Source organism: Oryzias latipes, chromosome 22 (assembly GCF_053564925.1).
Source record: "Oryzias latipes strain Hd-rR chromosome 22, Olatipes_Hd-rR_3.1".
Taxonomy (NCBI): domain Eukaryota; kingdom Metazoa; phylum Chordata; class Actinopteri; order Beloniformes; family Adrianichthyidae; genus Oryzias; species Oryzias latipes.
In genome coordinates, this window is record NC_136258.1 from 17,488,242 (window position 1) to 17,509,570 (window position 21,329).

General features: G+C 38.6%; 1 protein-coding gene and 3 long non-coding RNA genes across 6 annotated transcripts in view; 2 read left to right on the plus strand and 2 right to left on the minus strand.

Moving 5' to 3' along the window:
* The window catches only part of slc35f4 (solute carrier family 35 member F4), a 196,731-nt gene that overhangs the window by 172,953 nt on the left and 2,449 nt on the right, over nucleotides 1-21,329 (plus strand). Inside the window, exons 1-2 of one of the 2 annotated variants that reach the window (XM_078941008.1) lie at nucleotides 17,814-18,300; nucleotides 20,939-21,239. In XM_078941008.1, the coding sequence (XP_078797134.1) occupies nucleotides 18,225-18,300; nucleotides 20,939-21,239 (377 nt within the window). In that variant the 5' untranslated portion in view covers nucleotides 17,814-18,224. Of the gene's footprint in view, nucleotides 1-17,813; nucleotides 18,301-20,938; nucleotides 21,240-21,329 lie in introns of those variants that run through there. The other variant, XM_078941007.1, reaches the window with a different exon arrangement.
* LOC144989084 (uncharacterized) lies at nucleotides 2,627-5,797 on the plus strand. 2 transcript variants are annotated; one of them, XR_013653230.1, is made up of 5 exons: nucleotides 2,627-2,739; nucleotides 2,820-2,879; nucleotides 3,679-3,785; nucleotides 4,951-5,240; nucleotides 5,357-5,797. It is a non-coding gene; the product is annotated as an uncharacterized LOC144989084 (long non-coding RNA). The 2 variants fall into 2 exon arrangements; XR_013653229.1 differs by lacking the exon at nucleotides 2,627-2,739 and having other exon boundaries at nucleotides 2,760-2,879.
* Nucleotides 4,921-5,862, minus strand: LOC144989081 (uncharacterized). Its single transcript, XR_013653226.1, has 3 exons — nucleotides 5,724-5,862; nucleotides 5,385-5,475; nucleotides 4,921-5,133 (listed from the first exon to the last, which is right to left on the minus strand). It is a non-coding gene; the product is annotated as an uncharacterized LOC144989081 (long non-coding RNA).
* LOC144989082 (uncharacterized) lies at nucleotides 6,346-9,077 on the minus strand. The gene is made up of 2 exons (XR_013653227.1): nucleotides 8,616-9,077; nucleotides 6,346-6,875 (listed from the first exon to the last, which is right to left on the minus strand). It is a non-coding gene; the product is annotated as an uncharacterized LOC144989082 (long non-coding RNA).

Below are 21,329 nucleotides of genomic sequence, written 5' to 3' on the forward strand. Positions count from 1 at the left end.
AAGGGCAGCGGTGATCTTGGGCAACAGGCAGCGGTAGCAGTGGTCCGCGTGCCCCGATTCCCCTGGCAGACAGGGCCCACACCACCCCTCCCCTTTCGTTCTCACTCGCGCAGCCGCGGACAGACAGAACAGACAATAGGAACCGAATAGTGGACCAGATTATTTTCCAAGCACTGAGCCGCTGTCACCGCTGCCCCCACGTTAAATTTGCGCACCGGACAAACCTGTGCCTAAAACCGCCACCACCGCGCGCCCCCCCTCGCATCGCTTCGTGCCCCCCCCCCTGGGGGCGCGCCCCACTATTTGAGAAGCACTGTGTTACACAAATATTTTTCCTTAAGTAATGACATTTTTCCTCCAAAATCAAATAATGTTTTGTTTAATAGGTTACAGATGTGTTTTGGCATTTCTAAAGACAGAGACACATAGACAGATCTAGAGATTCCTTCAGCTTCAGATAACAGAATTCTACCGTTCAGAGAGAGATTTCTCATTAACCACATGTTATAAGGCGCAGTGGAGTTTAGAAACAAAGGATTTGTATGTTTGTGTCAGTGTGGGGGGGCTCGAAAATATTCTAATCTTTAGAAAGGGGGGCCCTGCAGAAAAAGTTTGGGAACCACTGCTCTAAGGCATCAGGGATGACTGTAGTTTTTGTTCTGCGGCTGAGAATGTCATTTAACACCCTCCAAGACTTTTTTTTTTTTTTCGATCTCCAGATGCAACCTTCAGTTGTGTAGTAAAATGATTTTGTTTGCTTATTTGTAATAGTTTTGTTAGATTGTTTTTATATTTTATGTAAGTTAAATAATTTGTTTTTTTATATACTTTTTGTACAATTTATTCTTTTGTTTGATTGAATTTAGTATTCCCTTGGTTATCCAAGGTTTTACTTTAAATGTCTTTTTGTCTAATTTTTTTTTTTTTTCTGGGATTGTTATGCTAATTGAGTCAGTTAATTCTTCAATTAATGAATTATATGCAGATTCGGGATCTGTGGTGTTGAATACTGCGTCCCACCTTTTGGTCTGAAGGTGACTGATTAGGTTTGCTAAAGTTTGGGTGTTTACAACTTTCACTTTTCTCCTTGTACGTGGGATTGACGGTTTTTTATTTAGTTTCATATAGCATGCAATAGGATAATGGTCTGTAATGTCTGAGTATACAACCCCTGATTTTTTTTTTTCCGCAACTCTGGTGTACTTATTGATTTTTGGGAAAAAGGATGAGGAGAAAAGAGTATTAATAAAGTCATTGTTGGTTTTATTGTCCTTGGATATATCTATATTTAAATCACCCATAATAAGACAATTTATGTTCGTTAGGTTTATGTGGAGAAGAATGTTTTCAAGTTTGTCTCTAAATATGTCATAATCAGAGTCTGGTGGGTGATATATTACTCCAATAACAATACTTTTTGCATTATTATGTTTTAGTTGTAGAAATATTGAGTCAGAAAAATGTCCAGATTGCAAGTAGAAGACTCTGTGAAGACACTTTCCCAAATTCCCGCAACAAACAAAAACATAGTAAACAAAAAATAAGTAAAAATTTAAGAAACATAAAGATTACCATAGTCATTAAAGTAAACTCAAGTCAAATTTCTCTCTCCCGAGGAGTGCAATTCATTCAATACCCTTAACAAACATTAGTCATTCATTACTGCGACGTTTACTCACCAGATTATTATTGAGGTTGGAATAGAAGTACAGTACCTCATTTGTGGGCAATTTTTAGAAATAGTTCAGCCTCTTTCGAGTCTCTGAAAGTCTTTTCAGGTCCGTTGATTGTGAAGGACAGTGTTGCTGGATAAGCCATCTGGAAGCGTATATTCCTCTGGATGAGGTGCGCGCACACGGAGTTGAACGCTCTTCTGGCGATACGAACGCTTTGTGGAATGTCGGGAACGATCTGCAGGTATGAATCCTCATACACTATTTTCCCCCGTCGTTTTGCCTCTGTCAGAAACAATTATTTCATTTAAGGGAACCTGAACGAATGACACTTTGTTCATACATATAGCACTTTACAACTCCTTGAAGGTGCGAAAAGGGCTTTGCGATAAAATAAAGAGAAAATACATTGATTCTGTAGACAAGGCCTGAGGTCACCATCACGCCCCTCCTTAAAAAAAAAAACAGATCTAGCAAACACATTTAAGTAAAATCCACATCTACTTTAAGATAATGCAAAAGTTATATAAAAGTTTCAGCAGTTTCAATAAAAGTGTTCAGCGTAAACACAAACAAAATTATAAGCTAAATGGTAATAAAATGATTATCGGCCTTCAACACACACACATACATTCATACATACATACATACATACATAAAATGCTGGTCTATCCCTCCTGCACCTCTCCCGATCTGTATTTTTATTTATTTTTTAAATGTATTTTGGACTTAAACACTGTCCACATAACCTAACCTGACAGAATCAAATTTAAAAGGATTTATGCTAAAGGAACAAGCAAAAACGGGAATAGAAAAGCATGAAACCTAAAAAAACGTTAACCTTAATGTTTACACAGCCCTTAGGTGGATGCCTTCCGGTTCCAAGGTGGGTTCCTAACAACAAATCAACGAACCATCACATTTTGTCACTGATCAACTCAACAAGAAAACTTAATTGTCAGAGACTTTATCTACCAGGAGCTAAAAGGGATAAAAAAAAAAAACTTCAACATCAGTCACCAGGTAATGTTTACACAGCCCTTAGGTGGATGCATTCCGTTTCAAGGTGGGTAGCTAACAACAAATCAACGAACCATCACATTTTGTCATTGATCAACTGGAGAACAAGAAAACTTAATTTTTCAGAGACTTTATCCACCAGGAGCTAAAAGGGATTAAAAAAAAAACTTCAACATCAGTCACCAGGTAAGTTTGGAGGATGTTGGGGCTTTATTTTTACATTATCCAGCAGTTCTGTGCAGCTGCGCAATTAACTCACGTTATCGTTTTGTTTCATTGTTTTGGTAACACATATTTAGTGCGTTCTGCATTTTTCGGTTTATTACAGCATAAAAACTGCTGTTTATCTGTTATAGACAGTGAGGTAGTCTGAGTTTTACAACGAGTGTGTCAGGAAATAAAGGTTCTCATCTATAAATGACAAACAAAATAAATGTACTAATTTTAAAATTATGAACATACAAAATAATACAAAAAGAAGTGTATTAAAGGCTTATATTTCCACTTATTCTCAAATTAGTGTTCACATTTTATTATTTATAAATAGGTACATTTATTTCTCATTTATATTTTGCAGTTTTAGTTTACATAATGATGATGTTTTGCACAGTTCCATCTCAGCCGACAGTTTCTTCTGCTCTCAAAAAGTATTAAAAAGTATTGGAGTAATAAAAAAAAAAACAGTGTCTGCATAATGAAATATGACCTTATGCAAATATACAATCAAACAATAAATCTCTCATAAATATATAAAAAGATCATGAAATTGTGAAAAACCTGCACACAGATTTTAAACGAGCCAATATATTATTATTCTGCTATAGATATTTTATTGGCTTTATCAGTGATTATTCTATAATAATAATTCTTGTTTTTTATCTGCAGAAGAAACTCCTGTCACCACATCTACTGTTGAAAGGGAAACATTTGACTGTTTTTCTTTTAACTGTTTGCTTTTATTGTAGCTCTGTATCTTATGTTCCAGAGGCTCCAAGAGAGGCGTGTATGGAAGAGAAGCAGGCTGGATCCAAAATTCGCCCAAACTTAAATCCAGTTGATCCAGCTGAATGACCAACCACACTCTCTGATCCAGTAAGAATGGATTTGGTGCAAAGAGGTCCTTTTCAGACCGATAAAGACTATGACTTTCCAAACTCACCCTCATTGAGCTGTTGTGTTCTTTATGTTGGATTGTTTTATTGTCATTTGATTTGCTATTAAGTTGCTGCTTTTACAGGGATTCAAAATAGGTTGGCAGTGGATTTTGTTGTGGAGAATGCTGTCACCTTGTGGATGAAATGTGCAAAAGCTGCAGGGCTGTTTTTTACACAATCACTTATAGCCACTGAAGAGATTGAATTATTTGAATTATCGGTTTTCTTTCGTCTTAATCACAAATGTAACTTTACCAAAAAGGTTGTATTTCTTTTCTGTTTTGGGCGAATAAATTGGCTCGTCCGCACTTACATTTAAGCTCAACTACAGACTAAACCTAGGCAGTCCTAATCCTCCCAGGAATTTTGGTCTTTGCAAAAAAACTTTTTTAATTCTGGGTGTTTTTTTATTCCAAATAAATGATGAGACAAGAGAATCGATTTTTTTTTTAAAAACTTTTAATGAATTATAATAGGGATGCATTGGAAAAGGAATAAATATTTTGGCAATACGTTCATTCTAACTATATTTACACGACCAGCTAATGAGATGGGTACATTACCTAGACGCTTAAATTGTTTGTTGGTAAAGATTCAGAAAATTTTGTTTAAAAAGTCCAGATATATCTTTTGTTATGTTAATGCCAAGGTATCTGAAATTGTTCGAAACTGAAAATCTTATTCTGGGTTAATAAAAACAAGAAATCTAAAGCATACTTGGAATGTTCAACAGCAAAAAATATATATATATTAAAAGATTAGTATAGTATTAAAAACCTCCATAGATTTAAATCTGTGTGGGTTCTGAGGTGTCTGACATGACATGGCACAATGATAGAATAGCTAATTCTGATCCTTGAGTTAAAATGTATGTGTTTATGGTAAAGGAGCAACCATAAACTTCGGAACTTTTGATTTACGACCTTGCTCCTCAACCTTATTAGGAAGTCAGACTCCAGACAGAGGATTTAAATAAAGGCCTCCCCATTCTACTTCAGGCTTTCCCCAGGACAACAGATTGGAGCACAAGATGGAAGATCTTAGCATTATTCACGAAAGAAATTTAGACGGGACAACTTTTACCCCTTCATTTTTTTCTGCAGATCTTAAGGACCTCCAAGGTTTTGGTTCACCTGAACCTGGCTCAGGGAAGAGGTGTTTTTGCCTCTGTGGAGGACAATACCTGTGCTGTGAAGGCATCAATAGAAACCTAACCAGTTTCCAAGATGAAAAGATGATAGAAGATGTCACATCTTCAACTGAAGGCACTCCAACAGCAGACAAACCTGCGAAGATTGACAAAGCCGTGCAGACAGACAGTGATGAAAAATTCACTTTGAAGACAAAAAACCAGAGACCACTTTCAATAAACCATAACATGCAACCCAACCAGGTAATGTATTGTTTTGTTTTTTTTTACTTTTCAAGCAATTTTGATTCATTATTCTTTAATGAATAATTAATGCAATTACACATGAAATTTCCCTAACGTCTTTATATCTTTTACAGATGGAAATCTATGGGGAACATGCGATACCTTACAGTCATGTTGGAGTCATTTATATAGGCAGTTCTTCTGATGAGGACGACGATGACATGAAGGAAGATTGCGCTGATGTGGACCGGACCTCCCCCCCAGAATGACATGTTATTTTCGTTACTTTTCAAGCCACATATAAGCTCTTTATAAAAGTAATAGCAATCATTAATTGTAATCAATATATGTAACCAACGTAGTTCGACACGTGTGCATCACATGAGAAAATGTAGAAAAATATTATATCATCATCTTTGAGTTGTCTTTACATTTTAAGAAATGTTTTAATCTCTATTTTTGATATATCTGGTAAGCCCACATATGACCGGGAAAACTCACCGTTTTGTAACAAAGCCATGTAAACACGTGAAGCTTGTAAACATTAAATCTCAAGGTTCCAAAAGTCCTGAAAAGCTGTGTCCGAATTCCCTCCCTAATTGATAACTATAACGGCATACAGTGCTGCACAATTTAGTGTTTATAGTTTTTAAAAGCAATTAAATGCGTGCGTTGTAGACCGCATAGCTTCTGATTTCCGGTTCCTGCAGCTTGACAAGAAAAACAGAATGGTGCAATACTGCCACCACCTGGTGTGGAGGTAACTGCTTCTGTCTTAAAACTGATTTTCCAAAAAGCGAGCTGAGACACAACTTTTTATTTTTTTTTTAAAGCAAAAACAAACAACAAAAAAAGAAACCAAAAAATAAATAAAAGGTATTTAATAATAATCTAAAGTCTTACAGTTGCAACAGGTTTTTTTTTTAAAAAAAAAAAAGAAAGACATAAAACATAATCAAACGTCCCAGCTACCTGAAATTACACTTATCTTGTCTTTAACAATTAGTGCAGCCTTCTGTCTTACTGTTGATCTGTAATGTTGTTTTTTATTGTAAATGTTTGATGTTATTTGTGTTGTGATTAATCAGTTGTTACGCATACCAAAAAAGTAAATGAGGCACAATTTTGACCAAAATTGTTTTATTTGTTCATCTAATTTTTGTGTGAAGTCAAAGTCACATTTCAACAGAAAAATATTAAGAATATAACAATTATATTTAATTAGATTTTAAGAATATGTGGGAACACTAAATTTTTCCATACTATTTGCACATTATACATTATTTACATACCAAACATTAATTCACTCTTCAAAACAAAAAAGTCCTTGACAATTTGCCAAAACACGGCAGTTAAGCCAGATCTGATTCACACTGCCCATCAGTGTGAGCGGCACGAGAGAGTCCCTGATGTGAAAGGACTTTATCCTACAGATCACTCTTTCCACCATAATTCTGAGGCGGGGCATGACTGCGTTTGTTCCGTTTCCTCCTTGCTGATGGAGCTGAACGCTTAAAAGGTGGCATGATGAGCTTAGATCCAATGTCAGTAATGAGGTCTTGAACGAGGAACTCTTTGTCCGCCATGACATCGACTCCTGGCTCCAGCAAAGGAACTTGGCTTCTAAGTCATGGAAAGCCTCATCCAGAGCACCTGTGAAGATAAAGAAATTAAAAATCAGTATTAAAACATTTGCTACCTTTCACCACAACACAGTAATCATGATTTGAAAAGTATGTTAAGTATTTAATTACAAAAAGGTTTCATTTATTTTTGTTAAAGAAAATACAAAATGACAAAATACTCTAAATTAATTAAATACATGTAATTAAAATAGGTGAGAGCATGAACAGCTTTTATTATCAGTGATGAAAGTCAGGCAAGGAAAAAATCCCTGAACTTTTCTTTGAGCGATATGGCGGGCACAGAGCGAAATTTTGGAAAAATACGTGGTCTTAGATGCATTCTGGTGCATTCTGGCAGCTAGTTATTCACTTCTTTATCAAGAAACTAAGACTAATTGGAGCATCATGATTTGTCATTCAAACCCCTAGTTTGACTCTCCATTAAGGACTTGCTGGTCCTAAAAAAGAATTTGGAAAATTGCTCAAAGTAGAAGAATTCTGCTTCAAATACTCCATCAAAATACCAAAAACCGAATTTAACTTTGTTTTGAAAGCAATTCCTAAATGTATTATTACATTATTCAAAAGTTCATCATTACAAAGTCCAACTTTATTGCCAATTGATCCGACTAAAATAGAAATAGGCCAAATTTGTTTTTCTTCTTCACGTAACACAAATCGCCGTATACGCTCACTCTTCCAGAAGGATGTTGTCTCCATTCCTTACGTAGTTTCTTTTTGGAATAATTTAGTTTATCATTTAGAATGGAAAAAGATTTGGAATTTACCAGCAAAATACTTTTTAACCAATAAAGTGAAAGAAATCTCATTCAAACTAATCCATAAATTCTATCCAACCAAACTATATCTACAAAAGTTCAAGGAAGATATTGATGTTACTTGCTCTTTTTGCCAAGAACAGCCTGAAGATACTGTACATTTATTTTGGTCATGTCCCTTTTCCACCACTCTCTGGTCTGAAGTTTGTCATTTCATTTCTGCCCACATTGACCCTGACTTCCGCCTGTACTTAGAAAATGTTATGTTTGGCATCACCCACTGTCCATCTCATAAAAAAGAACAGTTGTACCTCATTAACCTTTTGTTGTTTTATGCAAATGGCACATTCATAAATCAAAAGTAACGAATCATACCCCTCATTTCTCAGTCTTTATTAATGAGTTCAAACAATACATTAAGACAATAAGAAACTCTGATAATAAGAACGCCATCAAAACATTAGATCTGTGTATTAGTTTCAATCTTTATGCATAAAATGTATAAACCCCCTGGCTTGTTTCTTCGTTGTTCAATGTTCAACATTATTTTGTATTGATTTTTTACATTCAATAAAGTTTGAAAAAAAAAAAGCAAGTCACGCTGACCACGTGGTGCAGACAGAGCCAATCAGACCCGTCGACGCATCCGAAAGCAACTAAAACGTCCCGTTATTGGTCAATTAGGCCGGGAAGACGAAAGATGGCCACGACCATTGAGGAAGCGATCTGCGGAGAAATATAGAAAATAAAGCTAAAATTAGCTGATTTCAGACCATTTTCTAATCCGGAAAGCGATTTGTCCGTAGAGATCAGGTCTTTATTTCCCGGAAAGTACGTTCGGTTTGCTCAAAAACCCGGATTTCCGGGAATTCCCGGAAGACTTTCATCACTGATTATAAACATTAATTTGTTCAGGTAGAAATGCATTTATCCAATAACGGTACACATAGTTGACTAACGTTAACCAAACACATTATGAACAACCTTACCTGCAGGTGGGTGTGTCACGTAGTCCTGATCCATTTACTGCCTTAGCTTAGCCACCATGTTGCTATCTTCACAGCATAGCTGCATAGCCCGATGTTTGAGGTTCTGTCATATAATGACTCCATTCTCAAAGGAGCAGTAAAGTTTTTCCAAGGGAAAAGGCTCGGGACAACACCACTCTTCGGGCGACGAACGACGCAGCCGCACCACAATCCGGAGCGAAATTGCCGGCAGCAGAGCAGAGGGTGCCACCTGTGTTTACATTAAACTATGCCCTTCCTCTCTTCGGATCGCCTATATCATTTGGGTTTGAGGTTTGGATCCACAGGAAAATAATGAAATGAAAAGTAGGGCTGTTTTTGGTTGGAAGACGAACAGCCTGGAACACCACAGAAACTGCAATTCTTCCACTCTGCCATTCTTCATATGTGTCGCTATGCTAACAGGAAGTTGTTTTACGTTCCTGCAGCTTGACAAGGAAAAACAGAATGGTGCAATACTGCCACCACCTGGTGTGGAGGTATTGCAGCAACTGCTTCTGTCTTAAAACTGATTTTCCAAAAAGCGAGCTGAGACACAACTTTTTATTTTTTGAAAGCAAAAACAAACAACAAAAAAAAAGAAACCAAAAAATAAATAAAAGGTATTTAATAATAATCTAAAGTCTTACAGTTGCAACAGGTTTTTTTTTTTAAAAAAAAAAGAAAGACATAAAACATAATCAAACGTCCCAGCTAAAAAGAAAAAGTCGCTGTAAAGTTTACTTACCTTGACTCATGCCTTGCTGGAGTGAAAAATGGTTGAAAGAAAAAAAAAACAACAAGAAAAAAAAAACACATCAACTCCATCATTGTTTTATTGAGTTTCACAGGCAAGCTTACTGTAACACAAGCAACCGTGAAAAGACAAAAGCATTTTTTTTTTTTTACAAAAACAACAATATTTCACACACTCAAAGCGTCACAGGAACAGGCTGGACTGCGAATAGTAGTCGCAAACTCCACAGCGCGAGGGGTATGAAAATAAATAAATAAATAGATTGATGCCCCCCCCAATCCCCTCCACCCTCTGGGGGATCATGCAGACCCCAAAGCACATGCCCACCTGAGCGAGTGGGAGGGGTAAGGAAAATGAAGATAGGAAAATAAAAAAGCATAGCCTCGTGGGGTCATTTGCACTCCCTAAAACAGCGGAGTGAACGCTTTTTTTTTTTAATAATACGGGTTCGAATGCACGCGAAAGCACAGCGCGAGGGGTATGAAAATAAATTTTTTTAAAAAAAATTGATCCCCCCCCCCCTTCCCCCTGGTGGTTGTGCAGTGTAAGGAAAATGAAGATAGGAAAATAAAAAAGCATAGTCTCGTGGGGTCATTTGCACTCCCTAAAACAGCGGAGTGAACGCTTTTGTTTTTGGAGAAAAAAAACAATATAGTATTGTCTCTTGGGGTGATTTGCACTCCGTAAAACAGCGGAATGAACGCTTTTTTTTTTTAATAATACGGGGTCGAATGCACGCCAAAGCACAGCGCGAGAGGTATGAAAATAAATAAATAAATTGATGCCCCCCTTCTCCCCCCCCCCACCCCCTGGTGGTCGTGGGGTGTAAGGACAATGAAGAAAACAAATACGGGGTCAAATGCACCCAAAAGACAGCGCGAGGGGTATGAAAATAAATAAATAGATTGATGCCCCCCCTCATCCCCTCCACCCCCTGGTGGTCGTGGGGTGTAAGGACAATGAAGAAAACAAATACGGGGTCAAATGCACCCAAAAGACAGCGCGAGAGGTATGAAAATAAATAAATAAATTGATGCCCCCCTTCTCCCCCCCCCCCCTCCACCCCCTGGTGGTCGTGGGGTGTAAGGACAATGAAGAAAACAAATACGGGGTCAAATGCACCCAAAAGACAGCGCGAGGGGTATGAAAATAAATAAATAGATTGATGCCCCCCCTCATCCCCTCCACCCCCTGGTGGTCGTGGGGTGTAAGGACAATGAAGAAAACAAATACGGGGTCAAATGCACCCAAAAGACAGCGCGAGAGGTATGAAAATAAATAAATAAATTGATGCCCCCCTTCTCCCCCCCCCCCCCCCCTCCACCCCCTGGTGGTCGTGGGGTGTAAGGACAATGAAGAAAACAAATACGGGGTCAAATGCACCCAAAAGACAGCGCGAGGGGTATGAAAATAAATAAATAGATTGATGCCCCCCCTCATCCCCTCCACCCCCTGGTGGTCGTGGGGTGTAAGGACAATGAAGAAAACAAATACGGGGTCAAATGCACCCAAAAGACAGCGCGAGAGGTATGAAAATAAATAAATAAATTGATGCCCCCCTTCTCCCCCCCCCCCCTCCACCCCCTGGTGGTCGTGGGGTGTAAGGACAATGAAGAAAACAAATACGGGGTCAAATGCACCCAAAAGACAGCGCGAGGGGTATGAAAATAAATAAATAGATTGATGCCCCCCCTCATCCCCTCCACCCCCTGGTGGTCGTGGGGTGTAAGGACAATGAAGAAAACAAATACGGGGTCAAATGCACCCAAAAGACAGCGCGAGAGGTATGAAAATAAATAAATAAATTGATGCCCCCCTTCTCCCCCCCCCCCCCCCCCTCCACCCCCTGGTGGTCGTGGGGTGTAAGGACAATGAAGAAAACAAATACGGGGTCAAATGCACCCAAAAGACAGCGCGAGAGGTATGAAAATAAATAAATAAATTGATGCCCCCATTCTCCCCCCCCCCCCCCCCCCTCCACCCCCTGGTGGTCGTGGGGTGTAAGGACAATGAAGAAAACAAATACGGGGTCAAATGCACCCAAAAGACAGCGCGAGGGGTATGAAAATAAATAAATAGATTGATGCCCCCCCTCATCCCCTCCACCCCCTGGTGGTCGTGGGGTGTAAGTACAATGAAGAGAGGATGGGGTCCTTTACGTTCCGTAAAACAGCGGAGTGAATGTTTTTTTTTTTTTAAAAAAATATGGGGTCAAATGCAACCAAAAGACAGCGCGAGGGGTATAAAAATAAATAAATAGATTGATGCCCCCCCCCCTCATCCCCTCCTCTCCCTCCACCCCCTGGTGGTCGTGGGGTGTAAGGACAATGAAGAGATGAAAAAAATATGGGGTCAAATGCACGCCAAAGCACAGCGCGAGAGGTATGAAAATAAATAAATAAATTGATGCCCCCCTTCTCCCCCCCTCCACCCCCTGGTGGTCGTGGGGTGTAAGGACAATGAAGAGAGGATGATAAAAAAAAAGTATTGTCTCGTGGGGTCGTTTACGATCCGTAAAACAGCGGAGTGAACGCTTTTTTTTTTTTGGAGAAAAAAAAAATAAAGTATTGTCTCTTGGGGTCATTTGAGCTCCGTAAAACAGCGGAGTGAACGCTTTTTTTTTTTTAATAATACGGGGTCGAATGCACGCCAAAGCACAGCGCGAGGGGTATAAAAATAAATTTTAAAAAAAATGATACCCTCCTCCCTCCCTCTCCACCCCCTGGTCTTGGGGTGTAAAGAAAATGAAGAGAGGATGGAGAGAGAAAAAAAATAAAGTATTGTCTCGTGGGGTCACTTATGCCCTGTAGAACAGCGGAGGGAATGGGTTTCGTGCTGGCCACCGAGAAATGCATCGTGGGGTCACTTATGCCCTGTAACACAGCGGAGAGGATGGAAAGAGAAAAAAAAAATAAAGTATTGTCTCGTGGGGTCACTTATGCCCTGTAGAACAGCGGAGGGAATGGGTTTCGTGCTGGCCACCGAGAAATGCATCGTGGGGTCACTTATGCCCTGTAACACAGCGGAGAGGATGGAAAGAGAAAAAAAAAAATAAAGTATTGTCTCGTGGGGTCACTTATGCCCTGTAGAACAGCGGAGGGAATGGGTTTCGTGCTGGCCACCGAGAAATGCATCGTGGGGTCACTTATGCCCTGTAACACAGCGGAGAGGATGGAAAGAGAAAAAAAAATAAAGTATTGTCTCGTGGGGTCACTTATGCCCGTTAAAACAGCGGAGGGAATGGGTTTCGTGCTGGCCACCGAGAAATGCATCGTGGGGTCACTTATGCCCTGTAACACAGCGGAGGGAGTTATATTTTTTTGGAGTGGGGTCATGCAGACCCCAAAGCACATGCCAACCTAAGGGAGCGGAAGGGTTATGTGGGTTCCTATGGGTTGTATAGACACTATAGTTCCAGGGCTTCACATCACAGTTCTGTAGTGTCCTCTTGTGGTCAGTTTAACTAAGTGCTGCATTAAAACAGTTTGTCCTCCACTGAAAAAGGCTTTCAACAGTTCTATTGTGCTGCAGAAGTTGCGATTATTTTACCACTAAGGATCATTAAACAATAAAAAAGTAAGATTTTTTTTTATCTTTATTTGTTATAATGTGGGTTTCCAAACGTATTATATATCGTGGTTGCTATTTACCCTACGCAATGGCTGCTTTAACTCTAACCAGATGCTTTTTAGTCTTCCCTGTCCATATTTTTCCCAACTTGACCTTGTTTTTTGTTTTGTTGTGTATTTGGATTTCTCGCTTCTGCTGTTGACAAGGTTCATTCTCCATCTGTGTTTCCTCTCCCTGCTCACTTTGCATAATGATTCCAATAGTTGTCTACAGTCAAACCCAACATCTCTCATATACTCCTGGCAAATTTTAATCTTACGTTATTTTTATTTAACCAGCAAGATATTTCCTTTTACCAAACATGACACAGAAAGATAAAATTATCTAAAAGAGGCATCATTGTGGAAAAAAATATTCCAACAAATGTTTAATGTCTAGACTTATTCACACCCTTTGCAAACCATAGAAGTCCATGAAAAATGGAAAGCTCTTTAACATTCCAAATAATCCAAGCTGTTAAACCACCCTAATCACCATGATTCACTGGGAACAGGTGATTTACCCGTGGTAAAAAGTAGTACCGGTACTCCTAAAGTTCTTTTTATGAAGTATATTTGCGTGTAAGTATCGCAAGTATAATGCAGACCATGTCTGTGTAGTGTATACCAATTTAATACTTTTTCAGACTAAATTGGAACATTTTAAGTTTACAATCTATAGATGGTACATATAAAGTACACTTCACATATTCTGCCCTAATTTTCAGTATAGACTAAGTATATTATTTGTACACTTAAATAGACTACTTTTTGCTATGTAATCAACTCAACAGGAGAAAACAGCAGCTCTCTTTAGTTAGTTTGCGGAAAGCTATCTGGGAAACTAATGTGTGAGAAGCCCAATGTGACACCTGTCTGGGGGATTATAACATAGGTAAAAAAGAAATTCAAAGATCACCCCCAAAGCCATTGTTGTGAATTTGCTTTCCTATTGACTACACGTGAAGGCAGGAAGGCCAGTAGACATGGCTGGGTTCCACAACGGCAGACAAGGAAGATGCTTCTTCAGAAAAAAGCCTGCAGAAGACCACTGTCCATTTGCAGATTCCCAGATTCTTCTGGTTTTCTCTTTTATTGTCTGTAATAAAAAAAAACAGGATTTTCTGGCCACAATGATGTATCCTTTATGTAGCATGTTGTAGAACATCATCCCTGCTGTCAAACATGGTGGGAGTTTCAGTCTTTACCACGATAAAGGTGGAAAGATTTCATGTAATCCATAGACACCAGTGAAGATCACAAATCATTGAAGAAAAAACCTTCAGCGCACTGTCTAGTGGGTCTAGATGACCCAACTCCCAATGTTAAAGTGCCTAGGATAGCACAAGGGTTACAGCGCTTTACTACCTTTGTTGTTGAAGGCTCAAAGTGCTTTATAGTCACAGTCCCATTCACACACAGATCCATTCTCTGATGGCAGCTACATTGCCAAACACTGGTGCCAACCCCATAACCACCAGGAGCAATGTGGGGTTCAGTGTCTTGCTTAAGGCCACCGACACATGAGCGAGCAGGACGAAGACAGAAACCTGCAATCTTCAGATCAGAGGTCAACCGCTCTACCTGTGCAACACGGCCGCCCCAATGGCCACAATTACAGTTAAACAGCATCCTGAAGAAAGAAAAAACTCAGGATACTTAACAACACCAGAGAGTTTGCAGACACAGCAGTGAACATTTTAGCAACATGACAACGCAAAACACAGCAGAAAAACAAAAGGTTACCAGACAAAAACAGTAATATGTTGCAGTGATCCAATCAGAGTCCTGACTTCCAAATTTTGACTGTGAAGGGAGCTAAAGCTCAGTGTGATGACAAGGACAACCACCTATCTAACTAGTTGGAGCTTATTGTTAAAGACAAACTGACAAAAAGAACAATAGAGACATGCTAAAAGCTGGTCTGCAATTAAAGGAAGCATTTAATTGCTTTTGTTGAGAGTAATGACTGCTCTAATAATGTTCTGAGAACAGCCAAAATCGTTTATTGTTTAATCGGAAAAAGGAAGCTGAAAAATAATTATTTTGACATTTGTGCCTCTTGTACATCATCTTTCAATTTGTTTAGGAGATGTTTGTCGTTTTGGGTCCCAAAACATTCCTTGCTGGTTAAATAAGAGTTATCAAAATGCTGCACTTGACAGTATATTGACAAATTGTGTAAAGACCTTATCCATTGGTTTGTAATGGACTCATTTTAAAGCCATTTTTTCAGCTTTGTGGTTGACGCCATGATGTCACTGAGCCATGATTTTTGCATAGATTTACAAAAGAGGAGACAATCAAACCTGTCAGTTCTTGGAACATGATCAGTAGATCAGATTTGAAAATGGAGACTTAAAGAATGGGGGGCAATTGTGTAACAAGCCCCAAAATAGTTACTTGGTGAACTGAGCTGGCTTCACTTAGAAGTGTTCTTAAACCAGTGTGCCATCACATCGGAAAACATTTTAACCTTGCAACTGCATTTTCTTTTTAAATACATGATTTATAAAATAAATCACAGAAATGTTTCTATTAAGTTAGTATGATTTGAGTTCTGAGAGTAAAAAATGCTAATGATCTCTTCCATAGCATTTGTTGTAGCTTAAATATTTTACAGGAGGACAAAATACCAGGTCTTCTGTAATTGATAATGTTGTCCACTGGATGTCTCCATCTTCCAGTGATCAATGACCACAGTAGAAGTGTATTTTTGAGTTTTTTCAACTTCTTTCAGCTAAAAGAATTATTCCATGTTCCTCCTTTTTTGCCTCTGGCCATCATAAGTGATGTGATGATAAACAGAGAAGCTTTAAAAAACAAGGAGCTTGCAACCAAAAAGTGAGGAGCGTCTGGTTCATCTAAATGACAAAAGAACCTGAAAGGGTTGAGTGCGTCAGAGTGCACAGGAGAAGGGTTGTTGCTATGGAGGTAAAGAGCCAGGATGCTGTAACACACCATCCTTTGATCTGCAATGGTTGCACGACTGTTGCAGTTTTCATTTGTTTAATTTCTGAATGGTAGAGATGTGTTTTGTTACATTTTAGCAAATTTCTGAAAAACTTGTAATAGGATTTGGCCAAGTTGGTGTATTTTTTTGGTTAGGTATAATAATAAAAAGGTTAAAACTGACAAAAAAAGGAGACTGATTAAAATGACCTCTCAGTGTTCTCCTTCTCTGTGGTGCGATGAGAAGACATACTTAGTTTGACAAGTACCCTTTTAGGGTAGTGTTGTAATGACATGGAGACGAAAATCCCAAAAGGTTCAATCCTTGATGTAATATTTAAGATGAAAACCTGGCCTCCTGTGGTGCTTGTGTCTTACTTTAAATCCCAAAGTGATTAGCATCCCAGGCTTTGCTGACGGGGTTATTTCACTGCCTCCTCCATGTCTAGTAGTTGACTTCACACATCAGCAGAGCTATTTTTAAGTTTAACCCTCCTTGGGGTGGATTCAGAATTGCAGCTTTTCAAATTCTTACAAGTTTGAACCTTTAGTACTTTACTTACCAAATGAATAAAAGAATGGTCTAATTGTTCTAAAAGAAAATCTATCACAGCTTATGGAATAAATGTTTTCACAGCGTTTTTGATCAAAGTTATTCCATTCAAACAATTTGTTGTTTTCACAGCATAGAAAATGATCTGTTTTGTCCACAAAAAAAGTCTCAAAAAGTCGAAAGAAAAATAGAAAAATAATTAGGATGGGAGAATTCTGAAAATAAAAATAAAGAAGTTGTTTACATTTGCTGCAATGCAATTCTTTTTTCCTATGGATGTTCACTGTTCTTAGGTTGTGACTAGATTTAGTGATTAATAAAAAAGAAGAAAACAAAAATCAATACTTAAATGTAATTTAGACATAGAGGCAGACATCTGAGTAAATATTTCAGTCAATTAAGTCTAAGAAAACCCCAGATAGAGACTGAATGGCTAAAGGGCTTTTCCTGACATGGAAACTTGTCTATACCTTTCTGAAGCCCTCAAGTGGCATTCCTTGTTATGTTATAGTTTCTAATTGGGGGGGTTTCCCATTTTAATAAAAAATGCAGTTTTGAGAAATTCTGATTACAAAACTGCAAAGAAAAAAAAGATATTTTAACAAAAGATTCAAAAGAAGGGCTGCTTTTGACAGGAGACTCTAGAATTTGTTGCTTCTTATGATGGTGGGTTAAGACAACTTTATGACCATGTTAGTTCACAACAACTCTAAAAGAATGCAGATATTTTTTTATTTAGTAATATCAAGGAAACTTTGGGGTGGAAATGTAGGTTTAATGCCTCTGATTTTGTAGAAGATGCTGTACAGTCAGAATGCAAAGCTTAAAAGCTGTAAAACAGTGTTTGCTGTTTTCAGAATGTGTGATGACTCTTCCAAACACTGAGCATTAGAATTACATCTTTGTGTTGTGGAACTTTCATCTCCTGCCCTGGAATGGAGAAGTTGTGTATGTGTTTCGGGCTGTCTGTCTTTCTCATGTTGCAGCTAAACTGAGTAATGAGGCAGTGGCGGAGGCCATTGGAGAGGGAGCTCTACAGATAATCTGATTCTCAAGGAGTTGCCAAGAACGGGAGATGTGCTGAGAAAAGAGAGGCAGACAGAGGATGAGAGGGGAGAAGAAGAAGGGATTGGACAATGGTCAGGTAGAAAGGGGCGGGGAGGAGGAAGGGAAAAAACGAGGGGGCACAGCTAATGCAGCATAATTAGTCAGGGCTGCTTGGTTACCTTCAAACAAAGCTGCTGATTTGTGGAGCAAATGAAGAGGAGGGGGAAAGGAAGAGAGAAAAGAGGGGGAGGATAAAGGGAGATGAGAGAAGTGATTGCACCATGCCACACACACACTCAAAGCTCAGTCTCCCTTGGAGACAGTGTTGATGCTGGATCAAGGCATGACAGTGCAACAGTAGAGTCTCCACATCGCCACACTTCCACTCAGCTGTATCACTATCCAGACAGAGGGAGAGCATCAATGACAGTGAGAGCGTTGGGCTGAAGAGGAGCAAAGTCCAGACCGGAGTTCTGGGAGGAAGAGTTGACAGAGATATACAGTTGGAAAGGGGGCAATCAAGAGGGTGACAAACCAGTGGAGGAGCCTGAAGATGCTTAGGACAAGCAGGATGAGCTGCTGAGCTTGCAGCTGCTGCAGGCTGACCTCACTTCTAGACACACAAATACACACATCTTCCACTGGAGGAGAGTGCGTTGTGCCCCCAGTGGAGAATGAAGAAGCACTCAGCCCGAGTGGCTCCTCTCAGCTCATACAGCACTCAGGTTCTGACCTGCCCCAACTCCGAAGGTAAACCGACAGTCGTGGGGCCTAAGATACCATGAATATGCATGCACTGTGGTTTACTAATTTATTGGAATATATAACCTAAAGATCTATGTCAGACAGAAAAATTTAATGGACATTATTTTGTGCAATATGTGAAATTTAAAAAAACAGATTTATTTCTGTTGTGAAGAAAAAAAGTCATTTGTACCATGCAGTTTTTGGAGCTACTTGCATTGACCAGAAGGCTGAATCACTGGACCTTGATCTTCTTTAAAAGGGCACAGATCAATGAAGCAAAGTCAAGTATTTTGTCCATGTATTATCATGTCTGTCTGCCTAATTTGGATTTTTAAAGTCCAGTGTGATATAAAGCTGGAGAAAATTTGTAGACCTTTCTTTGAGACTCTTACTTACGGTGTACTGGGATTTGTTGTCGGTTGTATCTTAAATGTAAACGTGTCTTGCACCTCTCGGCCACCGTACTTACTGGATTCAGCAGGGATCCATCCTTCAGTGATTCTGGTGTCCGAGATAAAACAGAGAGGGGATTAAAACGGGACGTTCTGGCAACACACTGCGCCACACTAAATCAAAAAGCTTTCTAAAAAGTGTAAGAGTAATAAATGATCCAGTCCAACAGCCTTCCAAATTCACCTTTTTCTGTCATTTTTAACTTTTGTAAATATATTTGCAATGCTGCAATTTATTAAGGACTTTTCTATATTTGAGAACATATATTCTCTAAATAATTTTTATGCTCTGTTTTCTCAAATATGTGTTTAAATTTTTTAAATATCAAATCTGAAGATTGAATTTGCAGCTCATTGAAGCCTCTCTCCTCACTGGAATACCAAGGAAAACTTTGCACAAACACATTTTTTCTGTTTGAGCTGTTTTTATGAGGCAAAAGGATAATTTCTTATTGTAACTGCAGCTTGACGCCACATCAGCCTATTGCAGCAATGAAATAAGCAATAAAAATACTTTTTTCCCCCCGCCTTTTTCATTACTATTTCTGAGGATTTTCTTTATGAAGTTAATGATTTTAAAATATGAAGAAGAAAAAAATTCAACACAGAAATAACTTTGTTAAACAGCAGGTTTTTTCCTAAAGCTCAGTTGGTGATGACAACAAGAATCTATTTCTGTATCAGGATGATTCCAATGTGGCGTTAAATGCCTTCATACAATTGCCTTGAAAGATCCCTTACTTAAATGATCCAAAAAATATTTTTAAAAATACTTTCTAAAAAGCTAACAAGAGAAATTAAATTTAATGATGTGAAACTAATTCAACAAAGTGATATTTTGACATAAATTTGTCTGTACAAATAAAAAGTTGAACTTTGAAAGCATAACTTTTACCTTCAGTATGGCATATTTACATTGATTATAATTCTGCCCAAGATAACATAGAACACTCCATCCATCACTGCACAGATCTGTAACTATTCACTTAGATGTATCAGTGCTGCTGTGCCAGCAATGATCTAATAGGTTTATTTGGGCTGCTGAAGTTTTAAGGAGGTAAGTAAAATAGTTTTGATCAAACTTAAAACTTGAAAAAAATGAACTATAATGTACTCTACTTATATTGAGTTGGGTTTAGAGCTCCACACACTTTTTTATGCAGTACAATGAAAAAAAAAAAACTTTACTCTTGGATTTAATACACCAATGACTTATACTACCTCTGTCTCATTGGTAACTGCTGGAAGCAAAAAAGAGACTGCAATGCAATTACAAAACCCCTGAAATGCCCTGCTGCTAATAAGAGGAAATAGAAATCAGGCATCTGCAGGGTTAAAGTGTCTGCAGCCATATTGGAGATGGTAACTGCAGGAGCTGAGCTTGCAAAGACCAAACTGGCAGCAGGCATGCAGCATAGACTTTCTTTTATTCCTGCCCTGGTGTAAATTGATCACACTGCTAGGGGATAAAGAATAGATCCATTCTCCAGCCGGATATGGCAAACGTATTACACACAGCACTTAACATATAAAAAGTATTTAAATCTATCTGTCTGCCAGTGTATCTGTCCGTCTGTCTGTCTGTTGATCTGTCCATCCTTCTGTCTATCTATCTATCTATCTATCTATCTATCTATCTATCTATCTATCTATCTATCTATCTATCTATCTATCTATCTATCTATCTATCTATCTATCTATCTATCTATCTATCTATCTATCTATCTATCTATCTATCTATCTATCTATCTATCTATCTATCTATCTATCTATCTATCTATCTATCTATCTATCTATCTATCTATCTATCTATCTATCTATCTATCTATGATTACCAAGGTGGATGTGACTTTCTGCTGTAAAGTCATGTGGTTAGGTTTACACTTGCTTTCTGAGCATCGGGTTTCTGTGCACACCTGGCTGTAATGGCTGTACAGCAGCTGCTGCATCATGAGATGCTGTGGCTGTTCATGATACCATCAGCTGCCATGTTGACCTGGCATGTTTCACACAAAATCTTATTTTATGGCATAGTACTTTAGAAAGTTGCAACCGAATTCACACTTTAACACCATGTTCTGATATAGAAGAAGGACATGTACATAGAGTACTTACTCATATTATGATATTTTAACGTTATAGGCATTTATGCATGTCCCTGCTAATATTAGCTTGTTTTTCTTCTGCAGGAGAGGAAGGTTCAGAGTCTCACACAGAAACTCCATGCAGTGAGGCCAGTGGGGAGAGTCGGTTCAACCAAACATGTGCCAACACTGCTCTGAAGGTGCTGGGTGGTCTTCTGATGGTGCTGTGTGTTTCCTCCTCCTGGGTGGGTACCACTCAGGTGGTGAAGCTAACCTTCCAGTCATTCTCCTGTCCCTTCTTCATCTCCTGGTTCAGCAGCAACTGGAACATCCTTATTTTCCCCATCTACTACTCAGGACATGTAGTCACCACAGGAGAAAAACAGACGCCCAGACAGAAATTTAGGTAAACCTTGAAAACAAAAGTCTTTTGTGGTTGGGTCTTTGAATTTTCAGCATGTTGGAAATAAGGTAAAAAATGTTGACACACTGTCAC